General features: G+C 31.3%; 2 protein-coding genes and 1 pseudogene across 3 annotated transcripts; 2 read left to right on the top strand and 1 right to left on the bottom strand.

The window, feature by feature from the left end:
- Positions 1–1,540: 1,540 nt before the first annotated feature.
- LOC100792597 (carboxylesterase 1) lies at positions 1,541–2,992 on the top strand. Its single transcript, XM_041010624.1, has one exon. It carries the CDS (start codon positions 1,764–1,766, stop codon positions 2,880–2,882), a length of 1,119 nt encoding a protein of 372 aa, XP_040866558.1. The 5' UTR covers positions 1,541–1,763; the 3' UTR covers positions 2,883–2,992.
- A 3,288-nt stretch (positions 2,993–6,280) lies between these two features.
- On the top strand, positions 6,281–7,607 carry LOC100779813 (carboxylesterase 1). Its single transcript, XM_003548184.5, has one exon. The coding sequence runs from the start codon at positions 6,406–6,408 to the stop codon at positions 7,360–7,362; it is 957 nt and encodes a 318-aa protein (XP_003548232.1). The 5' UTR covers positions 6,281–6,405; the 3' UTR covers positions 7,363–7,607.
- A 10,208-nt stretch (positions 7,608–17,815) lies between these two features.
- GA20OX7 (gibberellin 20-oxidase 7) lies at positions 17,816–19,619 on the bottom strand (annotated as a pseudogene). The gene is made up of 3 exons (NR_163976.2): positions 18,923–19,619; positions 18,490–18,811; positions 17,816–18,382 (listed from the first exon to the last, which is right to left on the bottom strand). The product of NR_163976.2 is annotated as a gibberellin 20-oxidase 7 (transcript).
- Between the last annotated feature and the right edge of the window lie 2,057 nt (positions 19,620–21,676).

Below are 21,676 nucleotides of genomic sequence, written 5' to 3'. Positions count from 1 at the left end.
TTTTTCGATGAAAGGAATATAATTTATATTATAAAACAAATAAGTCAAATAGCTTTGATGGTGTTAAAAGTATAATAGATCATGAAACTAAATTATACCTACGTTACATTTTACAGTTTACTATTTTCTAAACGATAATCCCAATGTTATGTCAAAGTCATCATGGACTCAATGTATTAAATTTGTGAAATTTATTGAATATCACAAATCTTGATGATTTCACTTCTCATTTAATTAAATGATGATCTTTTAATTTATATTTTTTTAAATAAATCTTAACTGATAAACAGAATGTTTTGCTAGCACTTGATCGATCATTTTCAAGACAAAGGTGTTAACGTAGTGGAAACTTTGGAGAAGGTCATCATGGGCCAGATCTCGCGGACCCAATAGAGAAGAGCCACTTTATGTTTGAGTTAAATTAAGATGTGATGCACCATAAGTAGAAATCTTTCCATTTTCAGCAGTGTTTCATGCAATTCTTTTTCTTTGCTTTTAAATTCTCAATTCGGATAGAGATAATTGAGTTGTCAAATTATTAGTGATGAATATATATATATATATATATATATATATATATATATATATATATATTATTTTCCAATTAATTTGAAGAGTTTACTTTCTCTATGCCTAAATGATTTTTTTGCAGTGTTTTTGTTGATGTGATCTGACTTGCAATACATCTTGTTAAATGTTAAATTGTACTACATATATACGATCGAGTTAATATAGCTCTGTTAGAGGTTTCCCTTTTCTTTCAACCTATTTTAACTGTCATATAGATTGTGCCCCTTTAACAAAACACTACTTTGTTATGAACCTGTCATCTTGTCTGTTAACATGTCATAATTTGATCTAGAAATTGAACACATTTATAAACCGTGAATTTGATTAAATCAAGCATTTGACAATGAGTACTTCTTCATATTAATTTTCGAAATTATGAATTAAATATTTTAAAAATCCTAATAATCTGACTTGTGAAAATATTTTCACTGTAATTAGACTTGGCATAATGTTATTCACTGTAATTAGTTAATATTAGTGTGTAAAATGACAGTGAAAAATAAAATGACTTTTTTTGTGAAGTCTTTAATTTATGAAATATTTTTATATTCTCAAAAATTAAAATATCTAACTCACACATCCATAAAGATTAAGTAAAATTAAAGATTTACCCTTAGCTAATTCTTGTTCATTCTCCTTCTAACAAAGCTTGTCCATTTTCAGAACATGGAGAAAGAGAAAAAGTTCTTGCGTACAATGTTCAAAATTTAGTACTATTAGTCAATTATTCAATCGATCACTGATCATCAAACAGGTAAAACACTTGTTTAGCAAAAACTTTAAATATAATTGGTACCACTTTGCATCCAAGAATGTCTCAATGAAGACAAATTAGCAACACTGGGTATAGTTCTCTCGGCTCATGCCACAAACTTTTTCTCTATATATGATTCATTCATGAATTGAACCAAATAAAAAAAACCATACAAAAATCTAGTCCACTAAAAACATGAGGCCAAGAAAACACCACCAAGTGGATAAACCAAAAAAGTTCAGCACAAAAGTAGAATTCTAGTTACCATATACCCCTTCTTTTAACTTTTAGATTTCATAATTTATTGTGGGATTCCCTGCAAAGACTCTAAATGACTAAATCCAAATCAAGGATATATATAAAGATATGACACCTATCATCTTCTCTTCCATGAACATTTTCTCCCTCTTCTTACGTATCTTTTGATTAATGCTATGATATGATGATAGTTTTCAAACATTCAACCATGATGCCCTTCTTCTCTTTCACACACTACAAATCCTTTTGGAGATCTTCAATTGCATTTGCATTTGCATTTGCATTTTTCTTAACCTTTCTCTTGATTGCAAACTCACTCACTCTCCAAACCCAATCCACTACAATCCCATGCAACAAAGACCCCTACAAGGAACTAAACCTTATCCCTAACCCAAACGGCACCGTCACGCGCCCCAACAAACCCCCCCAGAGCCCGCCCGCACCGGATCCCAACCTCAACACCCTCGTACTCTCCAAAGACCTCTCCATCAACCAATCAAAAAGCACATGGGCGAGGGTCTACCTACCCCGCGTAGCACTGGATCACAGCTCCAAACTCCCGTTATTGGTTTTCTTCCATGGTGGCGGCTTCATTTTCCTCAGTGCGGCCTCAACAATCTTCCACGATTTTTGCTTCAACATGGCAAACGACGTCGTTGCGGTCGTTGCGTCCATCGAATACCGTCTCGCACCGGAACACAGACTCCCCGCGGCGTACGAGGATGCCGTGGAGGCGCTGCAGTGGATCAAAACCAACCGAGATGATTGGCTGACAAACTACGTCGATTACTCCAACGTTTTTCTCATGGGGAGTAGTGCCGGGGGAAACATAGCCTACAACGCGGGTCTACATGCAGCCGCGGTTGATGAAAATCAGATTCCTAAGATCCAAGGGCTTATTTTGGTTCAACCGTTTTTCAGTGGGACCCGCAGGACAGGTTCGGAGCTGAGGTTAGAAAACGAACCGCATTTAGCGCTGTGTGCTAATGACGCGTTGTGGGAGTTGTCGTTACCCGTTGGGGTTGACCGTGATCACGAGTATTGCAATCCAACGGCGGGGAATGGTCCTGCTAGAATGGGAATGATCAAACGGCGTGGATGGTGGGTGCTGGTTACCGGTTGTGGCGGTGATCCACTTGTGGATCGACAGGTGCAGCTTGTGAGGTTGATGCAAAGGAAGGGAGTGAGAGTTGTGGGGCATTTCACACCAGGGGATTATCATGGGGTTCAAGATCGTGATCCATTGAAGGCAAGGGAGCTATATGGGGTAATTCAAACTTTTATTTCAGCTTTAAATTAATGCTCATTGCTCAAGAGGAAGAGTTTCAATTTCTTGTAAGAAAGTGTTAATTAATGTTGTTAGGACATCAGTTAATGAGCTTAAAATAAAAATATTTTTATTGAAAGATAGAAAATTGTAGTATTATATGATTTTGTTTGTATTTTGTTATGATTTTTATACTAACTATTTTTTTTTAGTTTCTTAGGACATTACTTAGTAAGATCTTATATTTCATCATTTAATAAGAGAATAAGAAATATTGGATATAGACATTTTAAAGTCTACTTAACGTTTTTTTTTTGTTATTTTGTTTCTTTCATGTTAAGTGGTGACCGGTGAGTGAAGTGTGTTGCTGAAAATTGAAGTCTTGTTTTGTGTTTTCCTGGTTCCCGGCTTGATCTGTCAGATTATTAATTGCAAGCTATAAACATTTGATTGTGTACCTTATTTTTTCTGATCATTATTGGTTGGTCGTAATAAAGTACTAATATGCTTATAATGAATTAATCATGTATTTGTTTTCAAAATAATTTAAACTATTTTGAATCGAATTGTATTGTTTTGCTTTGATGGTGTGTAATAGGTTTAACTCATCCCGACTAATCAGGGTTGGACAGATTATTATAGTTTCTTTTTTTGGTGTCACTGTTTTATTATACATTATTTTAGCTCTGCTTAATATTAAAATGGGGTTGGTTCAGCCTAAGTTGACTAGTTTAATTTGTACAATAGAAAAGGACGAAGTTGTAATATTATGGGTCTAGTGAACATATTTCGCCAATTCATTTGTTTCTCTAAAAAAACTTTGAAAGAATCAAGCCACATTGTAATGTGCTGTCTATTGGAGTGTTTCATATATATAATTGCAATAATAAAGGCTTCATAATTGCAAATTTCACAATTATATATCAGCCACGGCAGGCATATTTCAGCCACAGATATAAGGGATCCTATATATAATAGATTTTAATTTCAGCTACACATATAAGGCAAATTTCAGCAGGCAAATTTGATCACTCTCTCAAAAGAATATATAAATAGACAATTAATAATACCAAATAATCAGCCTGTGCCTTGTGCAAAGAGCCAAGACTAAATTACGGTATTTATCGCTTGGTTTGGTTCAATTTTGTAACAAAAAGTTACGTGAATCAAACCTAAAAAAAAAAAAAAAATTGGATTTGGGTTAATTTTTATTTAAACTATTATTTTGTGATTTTATTTAGTTTTTCAGATTTTATTAAAATATTATTTCTTTAAAATTTTATATACTTTTTTTAACTTTTAAATTAAAATTTATTAAAAAATTGTTAATAATAATTTATGAAATTTATTAATATGTTAAATCTTTTACAATAAAAAATTATTAAATATCTATCGTTAAATCAAACATATTTTTAAAAAATAGAGTAAAAAAAAATATATTATATAAATTCGTATATATAACATTATAAAACAATATAAAAATTAAGTAGTAAACAGATAACACTCTAAACATATAACAATTCATCCTCAGATTTTTTTTTTTCAATTACACCTTCTGAGTTTAAATTTTTTTATTTTGCTTTATAAAAAAAACAAAATTTACTAATTGGTTCTGTAGAGTACTCTGAAATTAATGATTCTTTTTTTTTTTTATCAATTTTTTGAATTGATGAAATAAATTTTAGCTGATGTGATAAATGTTAATCCGACAAAAAAGACTAACTTAATTTAACAGAAACACTTTAAAAATAAAAATAAAAATAAAAACTGGATAATATTTTAACTCAATAATATAATAATTGAAATCAATGATCTTACGTTCTTACATAAACCTCATCGATGTGCATGTAATTAACATTATCAAGCTTCCTCTCATCGTTTTCTTTCACGGTAAAAACAAATGTGATGAAACAACGAGTCCACAACCCGACCGATATTTAAAACTGTGTGCTAATGCTATATAATCTATTTTACACACGCATATAATCTCTATTTTTATATTTATTGATGTTACACTACTCTCTCTTTCACACATTATAATTTTAATGGAAAAATGAGTGTTGAATTTTTTTTCTTGCAGGTCTACGTGCGTGTCATTGAAGATCCAAGGCTTGATATTGCGTCAACCATTCTTTGGTGGAACTCAGAGGAGTGAGTGAGAGTTGAGGCTTGAGAATAACCTGCTTAATAATAATAATAATATACATATACATAAGAACAAACATTATCACAACATAAATATATGGTTAAAACAAAATTAATAATATCAAATATTTATTAAAAGAATATAATAAACGAATGCTAATAAGAGTTCTTTTTATTATGATATATTCCTAGTATTTCAAACGGTGTTATACAGCTGTCTAAGTTAATAGAAAAAATTAACAATTAATTTGTCATAGTCTTACGAATTTGAAATAAAATTTTAATTTTTAATCTTTTATAGATCTAACTATCCCACCTAACAAATTTAAATACGAAAATGGATTAAAAAAAATAAGTGAGGGCAAGAAAAGAAAACATTACTATGAGATTAATTTAAAGAAAATGTGAATAAAAAAATGTAAAAAAAGAAAAGAAATGTATTGGAACTTTGACTGATATTGAACACAGCAGGTTTACATTGAGGGGAACTGGATTCTCTATATCACAACTCCCTACAGCTCCTATAACAACATATTAACCTTTCATAATTGAACATATTTTTATTTTTAATAATCATTAGATTGTGAAAATTACTACCGGACCTCCAACGTGGCTGCATACAATCCACACACTAAGTTGGGGTGATAAAAGCCAATAATTTCCTTCAATTCAGAGACTTCTCTAATGAACAAAACGCAGAAATAACAAACATGAAACTTGGGCGTTGTGTCTTGAAATGTGGTGATTTTGTTGGAAACACCTACACAAACATGCACTAATTTACTACCATTCTTGTAGCTAAAATTCATGTCTCCCTCTCATAACAAATTCCAAGGTGGTGTAGGTGATGTGTAATTGGGTTGAAAAAAAGTGAAAAGAACAAAAATGAATTAAAGTAGAAAGAAAAAGATATGAAACTCAGATCAAATTTAATTTTTTCTCTTTTTCTCTTACTTATCCACCACCAAACATATCATTGATCTTTAAAGGTTAGCTTTGGGGGATAGCCGTGTCAAAGACACTATTCTTTTTGTTCTAACACATTGTCGTACACTACTAATCTACTTTGATCAACAGTATTCAATAATTGAGTGCTAAGAAATTTCAAGTTTTCAACAATTCTTATCCGAGTAAAGTGTACCCTCATCCCAAATTGAATACTCCTCCTCTGATATTAATGTGACGAAACCTTTCATAATTAAACATATAAATATGTTTTTATATTTATATTTTTTTAATAATCATTTGATTGAAATCCAATGGTCAAAATCACTACAACGTGGCTGCATATGCAATCCACACACTAAGTTTGGGTGATAAAAGCCAATAATCTCTACAATCTACACATTGAAACATACAAGTACGACACTTCCATCTTCATCGTAAACAAACCTCAAAGTTGCATTCCACCATGTCTAAACAACCCATTGATCCCTTTCGCCACATCAACATAGTTCTCAACCCTAACGGAACCCTAAATCGCTTGCGCCATATTCCCAGCACCGCACCCTCTTCCGACCCCACTCTCCCAGTTCTCACCAAAGACATCACCATCAACCAACAAAACAACACATGGCTCCGCTTATTCCTCCCCCGAATAGCACTATCCCCAAACCCTAAGAAGCTACCTCTCATCGTTTTCTTCCACGGCAGCGGCTTCATCGTAACCAGCGCCGCCTCCACTATGTTCCACGACTTCTGCGCCGCCATGTCCGCCGCCGTCCCCGCCGTGGTGGCCTCTGTCGAATACCGCCTCGCGCCGGAGCACCGTCTCCCGGCGGCGTATGACGACGCGGCGGAAGCCTTGGAGTTTATCCGAGACAGCAGCGAGGAAGAAGAATGGTTGACCAAACACGCCGACATGTCTAATTGCTATCTCATGGGGAGCAGTGCGGGGGCCACAATCGCCTACTTCGCGGGTCTACGCGCGACCGACACGGCGAGCGATCTCTCGCCGTTGAAGATCAGAGGGCTGATATTGCGGCAGGTGTTTTTCGGTGGGACCCAGAGGAGCAAATCCGAGGTTAGGCTGGAGAACGACGAGGTTCTTCCGCTGTGTGTGACGGATTTGTTGTGGGAGCTGGCGCTGCCGGTTGGCGTTGACCGTGATCACGAGTATTGCAATCCGAGGGCTGAGAAGTGGGTTGGGAAAATGGGGAAGATGAGGGAGCTAGGGTGGAGGGTGTTGGTGAGTGGGAATGGAGGGGACCCTGTGATTGATCGTGAGAAGGACTTGGTGTTGTTGTTGGAGGAGAAGGGTGTGGTTGTGGTGAGTGATTTTGATGAAGAAGGGTGCCATGGGGTGGAGTTTGGTGATGAATCCAAAGCAAACCAACTCATTCAGGTAGTCAAACGTTTTGTTTCATGAATCCAAGGATAGTACAAGCTCATGATTTTTCTCTTTTCTTTTTGAGATCATCCTAGTATGAACCTTATGTTAGTTCTTGTCTTGTGCTTACCTTTCCTCTTCATATATGGTTGATAGAGTTATTATCTTAGGGAAATGCTACTAGTACTTTTCTTTCCAGGCATCTAAGAAATTGCAGAAATTGTCTGAAAAGTGAGTCATGTAATGGAAAAGTGATCAAACTAATAAATTAAATTTATAGGAAATCAATTTAGCAACATATTTTTTTTTTTTATATTTTTGTTGTTCATCAAAATTGAACTCATGTATAAGAAATTTATAGTAATTCACATATTTTATTTAACTAATTAAATTACACACCTGATTATGATTATATGTTTTAGTGGCTATTTATAGAAATCAATTTTAAAAAATATGTTTTGTTATAGCATTTCTCGTTATTTTTATACGCTAAACTAATTGGAATAGTATAAACTGTTTATAAAAAATTCTTTTTGACTATCGGTTGACATGTGAACTTATTAGCTTAACTTGTTTGATTCAAATGTTTTGTGGTCTAACCCACATTGATCCGGAATTTTAAACAGAGCATGCCGATATAATATATCATGTAAACTTATTAATTATATGTCCATTTATATTGTATTTGGTTTGGATGGATTTAAGGGATAGAAGGTGTCTTTTCTTGAACCTGGAATTTTATGGTGGTATTCAAAAGAATGGTTGTTATTCACTTTCCTTAAGACATTAATTAAAAAATTATTGTAAATTATAAAAAAAAGTAAAAAAATCATGAATAATATAATTTTTTATCTTTAAAAATATTTATACTTTTAAGTTACTTAATCAATATCTTTAACACACTTGTTAGCATTTATTTTCAAAGAATAAATTGTTAAATCAGACTAGACAAATTACATTCTGTTCATTAAAGTAGAAAGAAAAAAAAGTAAATAAAAACATATAAAAGAGAAAAAAAATTAAAATTATTTAATTTACATGAAAAAATTCAGCTTTAGTAATCAATTCTCATTGTTTTTTTAAGAAAAAATGCATACAAAAATTCCCGTTCACTTTCATGTGTAACAAACATGTTTGACTCCCACTTTCATAATATAAGGACCTACTTATAAAAATCCTAAAATAGTCCAAGAATTTGTAGATTAATTTTTTTAAAAAATAGAAAAAATAACCACACAAATTTAATGATAGCTAAACTTAAATTGTATTTATGTATGAAAGACCTCTCCCATCAAAGGAAAATAATGACCTGATTTAATGTCATACTGCATTAGTTAAATAGAACATCAATAGCAAAAAATTAGTTAAATAATCAAATATAAATATATAATGAAAATAATGGCACATCGATACTAGTCCCCAACAAATGGTGTTTTTTCATTATTATTTATTCATTATCCAGAATAGATCTTCATTCAACAAAAGCATATTGTTCTTAAGAAATACATTTAGGAAGAAACAGTTTAATCCTATTGCAAGGACTTTTGAAATAACTTTACACAAAACATTGCAAAGCAAAATAGGCCTCAATCCCTCATTTTTATAAGACTATCCTTCTTAGAAACAAGGACAATATCAATTATATTTAATTGAGGTGGGGAAGTGCCTTGATTAATCCATGAAATCCCTGCTTGAAAAATCTCATCAACTAAAAGATCCTAGGACCCCTTATGAAAAATAGGATAATTAAGACTATTGTTAGACTTAAAGTTATCGGGGTTATTTTTAAGTTAATATCCTCTCACTTCATTAAGGATGATTTTATCATTAAGGTAAAAGAGATTTAAAAGAGAGGTTATGAAAGTCATCTTCTTTTTGTTTTTTTATCCATAGAAATTGAACACATGTATCAATGGATTTATAATAACTCTCTTGTTCATGATCTATGATAACTTTCACTCTCACAGTAAGAAATTTTGGAAGAATGAAGTAAAGGACAATCTGAACAAATGTGTTTCTACGCCATCATAGAGACTAAGAAAAAAAGTCATAGATAAGAGAAACACCAAGTGAAATTTTTTAACTGCGTTATGAATTCAGACAAGTCTTTTAAATCCTTTTATAGAAGTTACAAAGTATATAATGAGTGGAAATAAGATCCCTAGAGAAGTTTAAAAAAAATCAATGTACTTGCTAAGTTGAACTTAAAATTAATTGAACTTAAAATTATATTAAATGGATTGAACTAAATTGATTATTTTTTCAACTAACAATTAAGTTGAGTTAATTCATTTCAAACTCAATCAATTGAAGACCAAGCTAAGTGAATTGAATTGACTATCTTTAATATCCCTATATATCTATGAAAATCAGCATAGTGAATCGGGTTGTGTTTTATACAATACAATGATGAGTGTTACTATTGATCCCAACAAAATTGTTTTTGGCCCCTACTAGTCAAATGCAATTGCCAAACTATCCTTCCTCACCCCACCATGCACTCATGTTGCGCTAGGTATTTTTCTTGTTGCTTTCATGGTCAAATAGAATCATAATTTTATTGTGAGATTCCACATAATGAAATCATGATTTCATTATTTTTTGTGTTGTTGATGCACAAATTCCGTTGTTGAACAACATGTCATCCAACGAAATCATCATTTCGTTTTGCAATAGAACCTGTTGCACAAAATAGAATTGTGATTTAGTTGTACACATTGTACAGCGGAATCACACATCTATATTATTGCCATGCTTTAAACCCTCTTTACAATAAAATCATAATTTTATTATATATGTTTTTTCTTCTCAAAAAACATTACACATTATGTTTCTATTGCACAAAAGAGGATGTGAATTTCGTTGTGCAAAAAATTTGCATCTCCTTTTATGGAGTGAAACAACAATGCCATAATGCTTTTTAAGAATGGATAATCTTGAAATTTTGAAGAATTATAGCGATCAATAACAAAAGCTAATAATGGGACCAATAGCAACTCCGTACAATGATTGTGTTAATATAGAATAGAAAAATAATGGGCTATCCTCGGAGCTGTTTCGATTTTGGGCCTGATTTGACCCAAAACGAAGTCAGAATGCTTCAGTATGAAGTACGCTTGGCTACATAACTTTTTTACTTTCTTAGAAGGATAGGAAAAAAAATTATACTTAAAAGGATTGAAATTATAATTTAGCCATCAATCTAACGAAACTAAAGTTGAGTATTCTTCACCGACAGAAGAAAGGTCTTTCTCCAGATGAACAAAAGTATGCCAATAGATGTACATTGGATTGTGCATAAATCAAAGATATCTTTTAAATATTTTCTTATCCTTTCGGATCTGTGTAATTCTCTGGGCACGTAAAATGATCAATGATTGCGAAGAAAATCACGACATCACGTGGAAAATGAATGCGTATTTTTTTTTTAATGAAACTCAATAAATAGTAAATTTTTATATTATATATACATTGAAGAATATAAAAATAATAGCTAGCATTTTATTATATTTTATCATTGTTCATAGTATGTGATCGAGTAGTTGATTATTCTTTATTATACAATAAACAGAAGAAAAAATATTAGAAATTTATCCAAAATATTATATTTTATATAATTAAAGTTATATTAAAGATTATAACAATATTACGGCTCTCTCTCTCTCTCTCTCTCTCTCTCTCTCTCTCTCTCTATATATATATATATATATATATATATATATATATATATGGCTTACACACATACCTGCGTATGAGTATGGAAAATTCAATGAAAGTTTTGTTAATCAAGCTAACTGAATTTAAAAATGTTTTTAGAATTTACAAACTAGTCAATTTTTCAACGAATCACTTTATTTTCATATATAATAGAGTAATATGCGAATTTTAAAATAATAAACTTATTACATATATGATGTACTATATATAATACTTATAATCGTTATTAGTTAGCTTCACTCCTCCATAAATTAAATTACTAACTTCTATAGAATTTGTTTCAGATTTTATCCCCCACAAATGGGAATTCCCTAAAAAAAAAAAAATCCTTTAGTTGAATGTGTATGACTGTATGTTCAACAAGATTCATGCTATAATTCATCATTATCCTCCTTTCCATATCAAGCCGTGTAGCTGGCTGATAAAACCATCAATAAAGAAACCAACTCTAACAGGTATATCATTCAAGGATTACGCAAGAACTCTTGGAAGTAAGTTAAAAGCCGTAGTTACATAAAAGAGAAACAACACTCAAAATGATTAAGATATTAAGACGTGAAGCATGCTTTATTACTTGCATTGTTCATTTAATTTTGCACTGATCCAAGCATCCTCAAAAGTTATTCCAACTTTTATATCTTTGTCAACTTCACCCACAAACAAAAGTGCATTATTTAAATTAGGAGTAATTAAAAACTTATTATAATTGTAAGTGACATAAGTTTTTCTAAAATCGGACAAACTAAACTAGTCAAGCTGCGTACTGATTAAGAACTCTAATGCGTTTAACAAGTATCTTAAACATGGCACAATCATGATGATATCAATTAATACACAAACAAACCATGTGTCTAATTTATCACCCTTTCAAGAAGATAAAACAGCATTGAATATCAGCAGAGAAAATATAATTTTCATGCCTTGAAACAAACTAAAACTTCGTTTTATTTGAAGCCGGGCCTTATCATCTACTTCGCCTTATTATTGGCGTTGAATCACGTGTGTCACCAAACAACTTTGTCATTCTGACTCAATTCTCTGTACAAACACAGCATAATTAGTTTATTACTTCTTGTCTTCTAGAAGTGATTGATCTATCACTTGCACATGGAGCCTGTGAAAAAAAAAATACTGCTTTTGAGGTTTTGATATCGAAGAAGTATCGAAATTATGAAATTATATCAAGAAGTGTACTGTGTATTTGTTAAAGAACAAGGCTTTGGTGTGGTGATCGTCTCTAATATCTCAAAACTCAAAACATAAAAACAACACGTATGGGAGTAACCCTAATAATTAATCGAAATACGTTTAATAAAAAAGAATTGCTTGTTTACATAAACAATTTCGTGTGTGAAAATTGTTATATATACACACATGTGATAATAATTCTAATATTTATGACGTGTTAGAATTTCTATTGTGTTCTTACTATAATTGATTTCCTTTTCTTTAGATAAAAAAAGCAGCAGGTAAATAAGAAAACCCAATTGAGATGAAATATATATGTCGAGATTAGATACTTTACGATTTTGTATAGATACTTCATACTTGCATATCTACAAAAGTTCCTCCCTTAACATGTGATAGGTAATCGTACTTCTATCTTTTTCGTGTAGTCAATTTCCATTCATCTTAAAAAAACAAGAAAAGAAACAAAACCAACGAATGGAAGCCATTCTCGCAAGCTCACCCACACGATGTATATCTTTGGAATATATATATCCTAACCTCTTTTCTTTTCATTGCTGCATATTTCAGTCTCCGTCCACACAATCTAACAAAAGAAACGACAAAACCATAGAAGAAATAAGATTTTGTGTGTTTGATTAAAGCGTTATGTGTCTTGGACATCCTGGCACGTAATTATGGAATGAGATTTCAAGTAAAAAATTAATAAAACCTCTTTTAACTATTTAATTTTGGTGGGGGCAAAAGCTTGAATCAGATCATGCTTTTTTTGTCATTTCGTGGTCCTAAATGGTGCTCAAATGGCCAACTTAGCAACGCAAGAGTGAGCTAATCTTGTAAGTGTTGTTGGCTTATTAAAGTATAATTGTATCCCTCGTTGTGTCTACTAATCATATTAAAATATAATTATTAATCTCAACAATCAACAGGGGTAGGAGGTTGCAGTGGTACTCCTATTTTCCGTGCTCAAAATCTACATTTTATTTACTATAGCTAGATGGCAATAGAAAAATTATTGAATTGTTGTCGTTTGCATGCAATGGAAATTATCAGACAGGACAAAAAACATATATTTCAATCAACAGCTGCTGCAACAAAAATGCAGTATCCCTAGAGCTCTAGGTAGCTAGCAGATAAAGATAATTTTTTGAGATTCAATGAGATTGAGATTGCCATTTTGCAAGGAGGAGTTTAAATTGTGTCTATTACAGTTGTTAATGTTGATTTAGTTTTTTTTTTCCTCTTTGGTGTGCTATCTTCTTCCAACAAATAAGAACACGATACCAATGAAAACAAGCAAAATTTGTCCTTCTCTATAGATAATGAAAACTATTAATGAGATAAACATATAAAAAGAAAAAGGCATTGATGTGTGGAAGCAAAACTGAGGCTAAAACACAAGATTGAGACTCGTTGCCATTTTTGTGCCACTTCAAAGGTTACGAATGAAAATAGAAGCATGACTAGTGGTTACTTACCATTTTTTAAAACCAGGATTTAGATTAGGAGCAGGTTTGTCCTTATTAGAGATTTAAAAAGACCACTAACTTTAGTAGGAATACTTTACAACGGGATTACATCTTTTCTATGAACGAATTGTTCCACAATCGAACCCAACTAGATGACCCAAATTCTGTTAGCTCGACTTAACACCATACCCTATACTCATTTGGCATGAAGATAATTGTAATTAACGATTTAATCTTATTAAGAGGGTGATTGGAGACCTGCCCTTTGTTTCTTATAGTCAATTCAAGGAATATATTTTATTTAAAGTGTGAGGTACATTTGATAGAAATTGGAAAGTTAAGTGTAAGTTATGTAGTTGTTCAAAATTCAATGGTGTTAAATGTCATCGTTGTTTCTATTGGATTTCTCAATAATTAATATTAGAGTCATTGGTTCGAATTGGTAGCTAGCTCAAGCGAGTTTAATGAATTGGTGATGACTACATGGACAAGAAAATTTCTCATATCGAAAGTTTTCATGATGAGTGAGTTCATACATAGAAGGCAGGATAGCATGTCTCGTAGGTATAGGATAGCATGTCTCGTAGGTATTGCGTCGATGCAAAGTACTAGAGCATGTTAGCGACAATGGTTAGCCAGGTCGAAACACCTACAGTTATAATCTAAGAATTATCATTGGATATTCATTGATTAAAAATGACTTCCGCCTGAGGAAGAGACTATCATAGATGAATTTGACAAATTAACTTTAGTATTATTCTTTTTTTTAATCATATTTTTTCATTCACAAACTCAAATCAACAACATCTTACTTAAAATGATTGAATTCAATTTTACTTGAACTAATAACATATCAGTTACATAGATGATTATACTTCTCCTCTCATAACATGATTATATACCATATAAGTCATTAATTAATATGATGATCCTTGGGAGATCCAAACTTAATCCAGTGCATAATCCGTGGATAGATTGTTATCATTTAAAAAAAATAAAATAGAAAGCAGAACATGAAGAAGAAAACAAAAGAACTATGAAAAGAACTAGAGAACAAGAATGATATACGGATAGGTGAGTAGGGGAGGTATCTGTGACAGAAACCCTAAGCGGTGTCGCTTTTCAAGAGAGCAAAGTTGTGTTGCATACACAAAAGTTTGGTGTTTTTTTTTTCTCTTTTTTTTTAGTTTTATTTTATCAAATCATAACCATATAATGCAGAGAGTTGGATTAGAAGCATTGCCAGAGCAAACAACATATGGTTTCCACGTGATGCGGGCCTTTTGGAAGAGAGTACGGGAATGGGACTGTCATTGTCCTTACTTGTGGCGGCTGTGCCTTTTCCTAACCAAAAACCAAGCACACACTAGTGAGAGGAAAAAATGAATTTTTTGTTTTTTTTTTTCTTTAGTGCAAAGGACTCACTTGTAAATTCACTTCTCTCTCTAAAGTAATTTCAGAATAAATTTGCTTCAAGATAATTTTCTTTTTTTAGTATGATATGTCATTTTCTTGAATGTTTGGTGTTTGGAATGAGAGCATCAAAATATGTGATTTTCTTGAATGTTTGGTGTTTGGAATGAGAGCATCAAAATATAAAAAGGATATATATCTTTGATAGAATATATTGACATTCTTGGATGTCTCACTCTCATATGTATAGTTCGAACAACTCAAGATTTCAACTGTCATCTACCGGTATGAAGATGCCAATGAATCAAATACTTCAATAAAATTTGGAAGTTTAAAATAAAATTAATTACAAATATTCTCTATTAAATATCATAAAATATAAAAAGTCACATTTTAAATATAATTAAATTATTCAGTTAGTTCACAAGCTATTAAGGAATTTTTAAGTAACTTTCCAAACTAATTATTTTTTTAATTAGATCTTGATCATGCATTATTTTAATTGAGTTACAAAAAGAAAAAAAGAAAATCATCATAAATTGGCATTTTTTTTATTACAGTTTCAAGTTGTCATAAACTATCCCAAGAGCATACTCTTTTTTGCTTTTAATTTAGAGACCCAATTAAATTTCTTCTTTTTTAGTTTAGGGATCTACTTCATAATTTTTAAATAGTTTAGAGACAATCGAGTAATTTAACTTAAATATAATAATATAGTTAGTATTATTATAATAATAATAATTAATAATTTAAAATTAATTTTTTCCTGTATTTGTAATTTCTCCCAATATTACACATAATAAATAAGTCATCTTGTAAATAGAAGAAGATTATCATAGTATATAATTTTTAATAAAAAAAAATTATTATTATATTTTAATTATATATTAATGTAAAATTCATTTCCTAGACTTATGATCAACTTTATCAAAGTTGTTTCATACCAATTTGTCTAACCAGAAATCAATGATAAAATATAGATAAATCATTGTTTTTTTTTTCTATGTTGTGTTTTACTTCCTCAATTTAATTATTTATTATCACTTTATTCCCTAAAAGTATTTTAATGTTATCACTTGGATTACATAACTTTTTTTAATTTTAGACCAAAATAAACCAATGACCCAACGGGTTTTGGTTATGCACAAACTGCAAATTGCACCCTAGGACCGTGTTTGGTTGTGAGAAAAGCAGAGAAAGCCAAAAGATACGATAACAAATTTTACAAACACTACAACTTGAATTAAACAAAGCCACAGTAATCATATTCGAACTCGAGAGATCCCTTTACTTATATCATCTTTGTTTTGCTTTACCATTCTCAATTCATTCATTTTATTTTTAAAGGGTAATGACTAAAATAATGTGAGGAGAATGTTGCAGCATCTCAAGACAGGTGCTGGGAGAATTATAGTGAATATTCCCTTGCATTTCTAAATTACACAACCCTCCAAATTTCCAGGTATGAAAAATCAGGATAATAAAACCAAAAACAAGAGCTTGCAATTGCAGAAAATGAAAATGAATATATATACTGCATAAATTGCAAAAGAGATCTATGCCAATCTTCAGTGGATTTTAGCTCACTATTCCTCCGAATCATTCAAATTGTGGGTCACATGTTTTGTTGGATCTATTTGCTGGTTTTTAACCTTACTCTCATATAGTTCCAACTTCTAAGACCTTCAAGATAAACAAAGATTATCGGTTGTGTGCCTTATGCCGTAGCAGTAGCATATATAGCATCGTTTTTATTAATTTAAGTACCAATTTGGATCCATTAGGTGTTAACCTTCGTTTTCTTCGAATCAGTCATATTGGACCTTACAAAAGAAAAAACATTGAATAATTCTGGAAATTAATTCAAAAGGAGGTCTTCCAAAATGCGGAATCTCAGTTATTGAGCAATTGAACAAATATTTATGGAAACTGTTTCATAATTTTTTACAGAGAAGATGATTTACTAGTTCAATTTCAATCCATCATGCAAAATAAACGCAGAATCTAGAATTTAGCTTGTGATTTGTGCTTCTCTTTTCTACAATTCTATGCATCAAAAACGAATAATGGGATAAAAGTATATAGCAGAATAATTATAAAAATTTAATTGGCACCCTTGATAAATAAGAGAAGGTTAAGCCTGTATATAAAGGTGCACAAAGTTCTATATAATCTTATCAATAAAAGACAATTAAATGTTACTATTACTATTATTATTATTATTATTATTATTATTATTATTATTATTATTATTATTATTATTATTATTATTTAATTATACAAATTACATAATAAAAAGGGAAATGATAGATGTTACAGAAAAACTTTCGTGAAAAGAGACGAATTGGGATTTGTAAGAAATCCCACTGTTTATTTTATCAACCTTATTAACTAAATTCTATTTAAGAAAGATCTCAGCCTTAAATACTACATTTCGTGCCACTCGTACCAAATAGCATCACTCACTAATAAAAATTTGATGGAAGGAATGAAGAGAAAGTGAGTGCAATATCTACATTGGGAGTATCTGGGAATAGACAGAGTATCAAGTCCTTCTCCGAATCTTAGAGAAGTTAAGGGCCATTAAGTTATAAAGTCAGTATTAGTGTCTCTTCCTAATGGTTCCAAACCCTTTAAGAAAATTTACTTACTTGGATTTACCATATCATATGTCGTTATGCACGTTAAGCAAAAAATAAAAAATATTGAAAGTTTAACAATAACTTTTCTATAACCAAAACAAAATTACAAAATTAGCTGGCGAATTTTTCTCATTGACGCCCTTATAAATATTATATCCCTTGTTATACTACTCCAATCACTACTCGTGCAACACTCAAATCATGAAAAAAACATGAATTTTCTTTCAATTTTTCCAACTCAGTGCGTTTTTGCTGCTGCCCTTTTCACCGCCATCAATCACACTAGTTCCACTTGACACTTGCTACTATTGATTCATAGGAGATTACCAAAGGCTAATAATAATATGTGCTTGAAATTTCATTTCAGTTCGTTTTCCGTTGAAGAAGCCAGTTGGTGAATGCCTCAAGGGTTTTGATGTCAGCTCTATAATGTTTCTGAGTAAACTCAAGCAGCATAGGCCATGTAAAATCTGGGTAGACCCTTGGGGTCAAATCATCCACCAATTCACTTGGTGGACTAACTACCTTATCACCTTTTGGACACAAAAAGAAAGCAAGAGATTTTCTTGTGGTCCTACTGTTCACCACTGCCCTATGCAAGCAACTCTTGTACCTCCCATTTGAAAGAGCCTACACATAATCAAAAACAAGGATGAATAAGAATGACAACATCACACAGGAAAAACCATTGTTTGCCAAATTAAGATAGGTGCATTCAAAGACAAGACCAAACATACCATGAAGGTGTCACCTATGTTGACAACAAAAGCATTGAAATTTGGGCTAACGGAATGCCACTCATTGTCAACAAAAACTTGGAGGCCTCCCACTTGGTCTTGGTGAAGAATGGTCAAAGATGTTGGGTCACAGTGAGGTCCAGTGCCCAAAGTGAGGTCAGGTTTTTGACAAGGAGGATAGTAATTGAGCCTCATTATTGAGTTATTCTCTTCAAAGAACTCACTAAAACATGCTTTACCAACTCCAAGACTCATTCCCAAAAGTTCCATTATCCCCAAAGAAAGATTACTCATGGCATCACAATAGTCCTGGTAAACCCTCCTGTTTTCCAATAGAAACACACAATTTAGCATAGAGTCAAAGCAAATGATATCAAACAAGGAGGAATAGAAGAAAAAAAATAATGTTGACAAGTTTTGGTTACCAACTTACCCAAATTGCTCAAACTCCTTCCCCAATGTGTTGCACAAGTAGTCTTTGACAATAGTGGATGAGTTTTCCTCAGCTGAGTACTGAAAAGAAAGTGTCTCTTTCCATGGAAGCTTTGAAGAGAACCTGCCCGTGAAGCTACTAGCATAACCACAGTGTTCCCCTGTTTTTCTCTGCGCCCTCTGTTTCTGAGACAGGGGAATCTCAAAGAAGTCATCCATGTAGCTATGAGCATGAGAGATTAACTTGGCATCAATCCCATGGTTCACCACAAGAAAGAAACCATGCTTTTGGCATGCCTCACCAACCATCCTTGCAGCCTCCATTGTCGCAACAGGGTCACCAGAGATAAACCCTCCCAAGTCAATGAGAGGGACAGCAAGTTCAGGCACATTCATGCATGGCTTCTCCTCATCTGGCCAAATGAACTGCTTTGGTAGGTTGAGTTCGTGCCTGAGAAGTGAGGCATCAAAAACCAATGGTGCTTCATCTTCTTTGTGGTCTTGGTGATGCTTTTGTGGTTGAGACATAGATTGTATATTTGTTATGCACTCTATGGCCATTGTATTAACAATGCAAAATTAGTTTATAGCAGTAAAATAATAATAATAAAAGGTGTGTTTTGAGAGAAGCAGAGGAAAACAGAGAAACTGAGCGAGAGAGAGAGGGTGAAAGAAGAGCCAAGGCCGCTTATTGGGGAAATCAGAATGACTGGGGCATTATATAGGCACAGGGACTCTCTCTCTCTCTCTGCCCTTTACACACAACTAACTAATGTACTCATGACAATGAAACTCGTGGGTATATGTATAAATTCGTTTCGATTTTGATGAAAAATATCTAAGTTGATCGGATACGAATTTAAAAATTATTTGACTTTTTTAATCGGGGTTGGTGTCGGAAATGAAGATATTATTAAAATTTTATTAATTACTTGTTATTGTTTTTTTGATAATTTTTGTAGATAAATACTCTACAAATACAAGTAATTAAAAATAAATGTGTAACAATCAATTTTATTTTAAATAATATTTTTAATATAATTTTTTAACAAAAAAAATTACAAATCTAAATTGGAGACGAAGATATCTTATACCGGATCGGTATAAAAATAAGATAATAAATCTTAACATGTGGGATATCGAGAATGGATATGAGTATATATTGAGAAGCAAGGGTCAAAGATTAGAAAGACAATACTCCTCCCCACTTCGCCTTGTCATGTCTAAACTCATGGCATGCAAATTAAATTACCAACATGGATGGCCTTGGAAATGGAACCCCACGTCTATGTGGAAGTCAAAAGTTCAAAATCCGAAGAAAAAAAATTTTAAGAGTATGTTTAGATAGAAAATTTTAATTCAGAAAAGTAATTTATCAGATAATTTAAATTTCTGTAATTTAGAATTCATTATTTGGATGTTTTTTTGTGAAGAATTTAAAATTTTGGAATTTTAAAACAGAATTTTAAACAACTAAAAATCTGGAATTTCAATTTCCTTCTAAAAGGTGAGAAATTGAAATTCTCTTCTTACAGTCTTCTTCAAGAAACACTGCATGAGATTGTGAAATATCGATCGGATCTGAGTGTAGAGGAACACGTATAACTAGCACACCAATCATATTTTTTTTTTCATCCTCATAATTTTAACTTTTTTTATCGAAACACAAAATTTTGAAAATAAAAGAATTTCAATTGAAGTATTTGAAATTCTTAGAATTTTAAATTTCTCAGAATTTTAAATTTCTTGATCTAAACACACTCTAAAAGAGTTTTATAATCACCACACTGTTAGAGTTAAGAATTAATATCTCAAAAACAATGTTTGTGACATGACTTAGTTAAAAACAAAGAAAAAAGTGGATAATATGTTCATATTTTTACACATTTTTATAACATGATTTTACAATCTTGAAAGAGTGCGAGAGAGAAATGCTAACAATCTATACTCATCAAGAACACATGATAAATACTTAAGTTATAAGATAATTTTTTTTATCTAGTGTTTTGTTTGATGGAGATAGATATAGATACATATTTTGTACTCAAGATAAAAAATATTATCTTAAGATATATTGATAAACAAAATTTAAAAATTTTATATGGTCCATCTCCATGTAAGTTGTATTGTTTCATGTATTTTTTTTTTCTTTTTCAAATCAAACCTTAAACAATTATAATTATCCTATCCAATATAATGTTTTTTTAGCAAATAAACCAATTATTTTAGTTTTATCTTTATGTAATATACACCTATGAGTAGAAAACATTTCATGTGAGAACTCTTAGTTATTATAAAAAATAATTAAATTAGATCATGTTTAATTAGTCATGTGACTATTAACTAATTTTTTAAGAAATAAAAAAAATAAAAATTTGATTATTTATCAATAATTGTATGACCTAAATTTATAATTCTTGCATTCTTAAAATAAGAACAATTCTCATTGTATGCCTTTGTATGGTTATTGATTAAAAACATAAAAATATATTATCAAATAAATATTTATTATTTAGATAAAAAAATCATTCAATTACTTTTTATTTTATAAATAATAAAGAAAATTTAATAAGATATATTTAATACTTTTTTGAAGTAATGATATGATTCCATTAAACAAAAACAAATGTTAAGATAAAAAAATTACCTGAAAACTAATTGGAAACTGAAAAGGTAATTAGAAACTTAAAAATTAACAAATTAAAAGTTACAAAGTTATCATATTAAATAATAAGTGTTTGATAAAATTACCTAA

The sequence above is a fragment of the Glycine max genome, chromosome 16 (genome assembly GCF_000004515.6).
Source record: "Glycine max cultivar Williams 82 chromosome 16, Glycine_max_v4.0, whole genome shotgun sequence".
NCBI lineage: Eukaryota > Viridiplantae > Streptophyta > Magnoliopsida > Fabales > Fabaceae > Glycine > Glycine max.
Note: the sequence above shows the minus strand (reverse complement) of the source record. Positions and strands in the feature narration are given on the sequence as shown.